The sequence below is a fragment of the Plasmodium reichenowi genome, chromosome 14 (assembly GCF_001601855.1).
Source record: "Plasmodium reichenowi strain SY57 chromosome 14, whole genome shotgun sequence".
In the NCBI taxonomy this organism is placed as follows: domain Eukaryota; phylum Apicomplexa; class Aconoidasida; order Haemosporida; family Plasmodiidae; genus Plasmodium; species Plasmodium reichenowi.
The window spans coordinates 454,216-456,165 of record NC_033659.1 but is presented as its reverse complement, the minus strand read 5'-3'; the positions used below and the strand labels follow the sequence as shown (position 1 = coordinate 456,165).

Genomic DNA, 1,950 nt, shown 5'->3' with positions numbered 1-1,950 from the left:
ATATGTATGCATTTTTTATTTTATAAATATTTATATATTTATATCTTTTTTTTTTTTTTTTTTTTTTTGGATAGATTAAGTACTTCCCCTATAAAAATATAAATCACAGCTTCTACATATACGGACTTGTTTTTAGCAACTGTTCAATTTATTTTGACGATTTAGAAATTAAGAACCCTAAAATATTACTATTAAACGCGGAACGTAAAATAAAATATGATGTTTTAGAAAGTTATTTTAACCACAATTATAATTATACTTATTTGTTTTGGAAGAATCTAAGCAATAAAAATATAAATATCATATTAGTATATGGAGAATTAGACTATTATATTAAAAAGTTACTACTTAGTAAGAAAATATATTTTTTTACTAGCATAAAGAAAAAAAATATGAGTCGTTTATCAAACCTATTATGCAAAAATATTTTGAGTTATGAGAATATAAAAAATTTTGACATGAGTTATATTGCTCGAGCTAATTATTTTAAAATTCAGAAATATAAGAAAAATGTAAAAAATATTTTTCTATGTTGTAATAATAAATTTTTAACCATATGTATTTTTGGAAAACAAGATATTAGAGATGATAATATAACAAGTGAGGTGTTAAAAAAAAGAAAAGGAAATAAGAATGAATGTTATGTGTATGGTTATGACAATAATAGTTATGATAATACATGTTTAATAAATGAAAGAAATAGATATGATTACTTAGAAAGTATGGATAATAATGTTGATGTGTTATTAAAAAAAGAAATAGAAAAAGAAAATATATTAGATAATTTTATTAATGTTTATTATAAAAATAAAAAGGATGATTATATTATAGATTATTATTTTGTAAATAAAGAAAAGAAAATAAGTTTATATGAAAAAGATAGTAGTATACAACAAAATAAGAAATGGATACTTATAAATCATTTAAAAAATATAGTTATAATTAAAAAGGTTAAAAAAATATTACAATTTTGTATATTGTTAACATTTCATATATATAAGCAAATGTATTTAAATAATTATATGAATAGATCATTTATATCTTTACCAGAAACAAATATAAAAAAATATACAAATGTATCTAATGATGTATTTTATCAGAATTTAAATTTATTAATAATTTCTTCTTCTTTCTTTTTCTATTACAATAATGAAATGGGAAAAAAAAAAAAAAATAATAATAAAAGTAATAAAAATAATAATAAAAATAATAATAATAATAATAATAATAATAATAATAATAATAATAATAAAAATAATAGTAAGAGAAAAAAGAAAAAAATCACTCCTATAAATCTTATGTCTAATTTATTTCATTTAATAAATATACCAAACCCTTTAAGACGTGAACGTATGAAAGCTTTATCTTCCATTATAAAAAGTAATAATATTATTAAGGAACAAATATATAATAATTATGAACATTGTTTTTTCAATAATTCAGAAAAAAATAAAATTATTAATATTGTTAATTATTTTCTTTTTAATAGCTTTATGAAAAATTGTGATATTACTTATGAATATCTATATTACTATTTAAAAATTATTAACAGTATATATTTGAATTATAATAACAAAAATATAATATTAGATGACGAACTATGGTTAAATCAAGTTGAAATATTTAATATACAATCCAATCCAAAGAATCCAATAGATATCGAAAAAAAAATGAATGAAAAAATAGAAGATGTAATAAAACAAAATATTCTATATTATTGCTACAATTTTGAATCAGCTAAAAATATTGAAATGATAATTTATTTCATCTGTCCAAATTATATGTATATAAATAATATCTACAATAATATTAATATGTACATGTTTGATAATCGACATCAAAATAGTAAAAGGTTGTTCTACAATTTCTTTTTTAATCACAAGTATGTTTTTGATATTTCTCTTCAGCAATTTGTTTATATTATACACTCCCTGAGCTCGAAACTGTAAG

The 1,950-nt window shown here is 17.9% G+C and overlaps 1 protein-coding gene across 1 annotated transcript in view; it reads left to right on the top strand.

Moving 5' to 3' along the window:
* The window catches only part of PRSY57_1411700 (hypothetical protein), a gene marked incomplete at both ends in the record, with an annotated part of 10,106 nt that overhangs the window by 1,468 nt on the left and 6,688 nt on the right, over positions 1-1,950 (top strand). Inside the window, one exon of the mRNA XM_020115268.1 lies at positions 75-1,945. Within this exon, the coding sequence (XP_019969926.1) occupies positions 75-1,945 (1,871 nt within the window). Of the gene's footprint in view, positions 1-74 lie in introns of the transcript that reaches the window.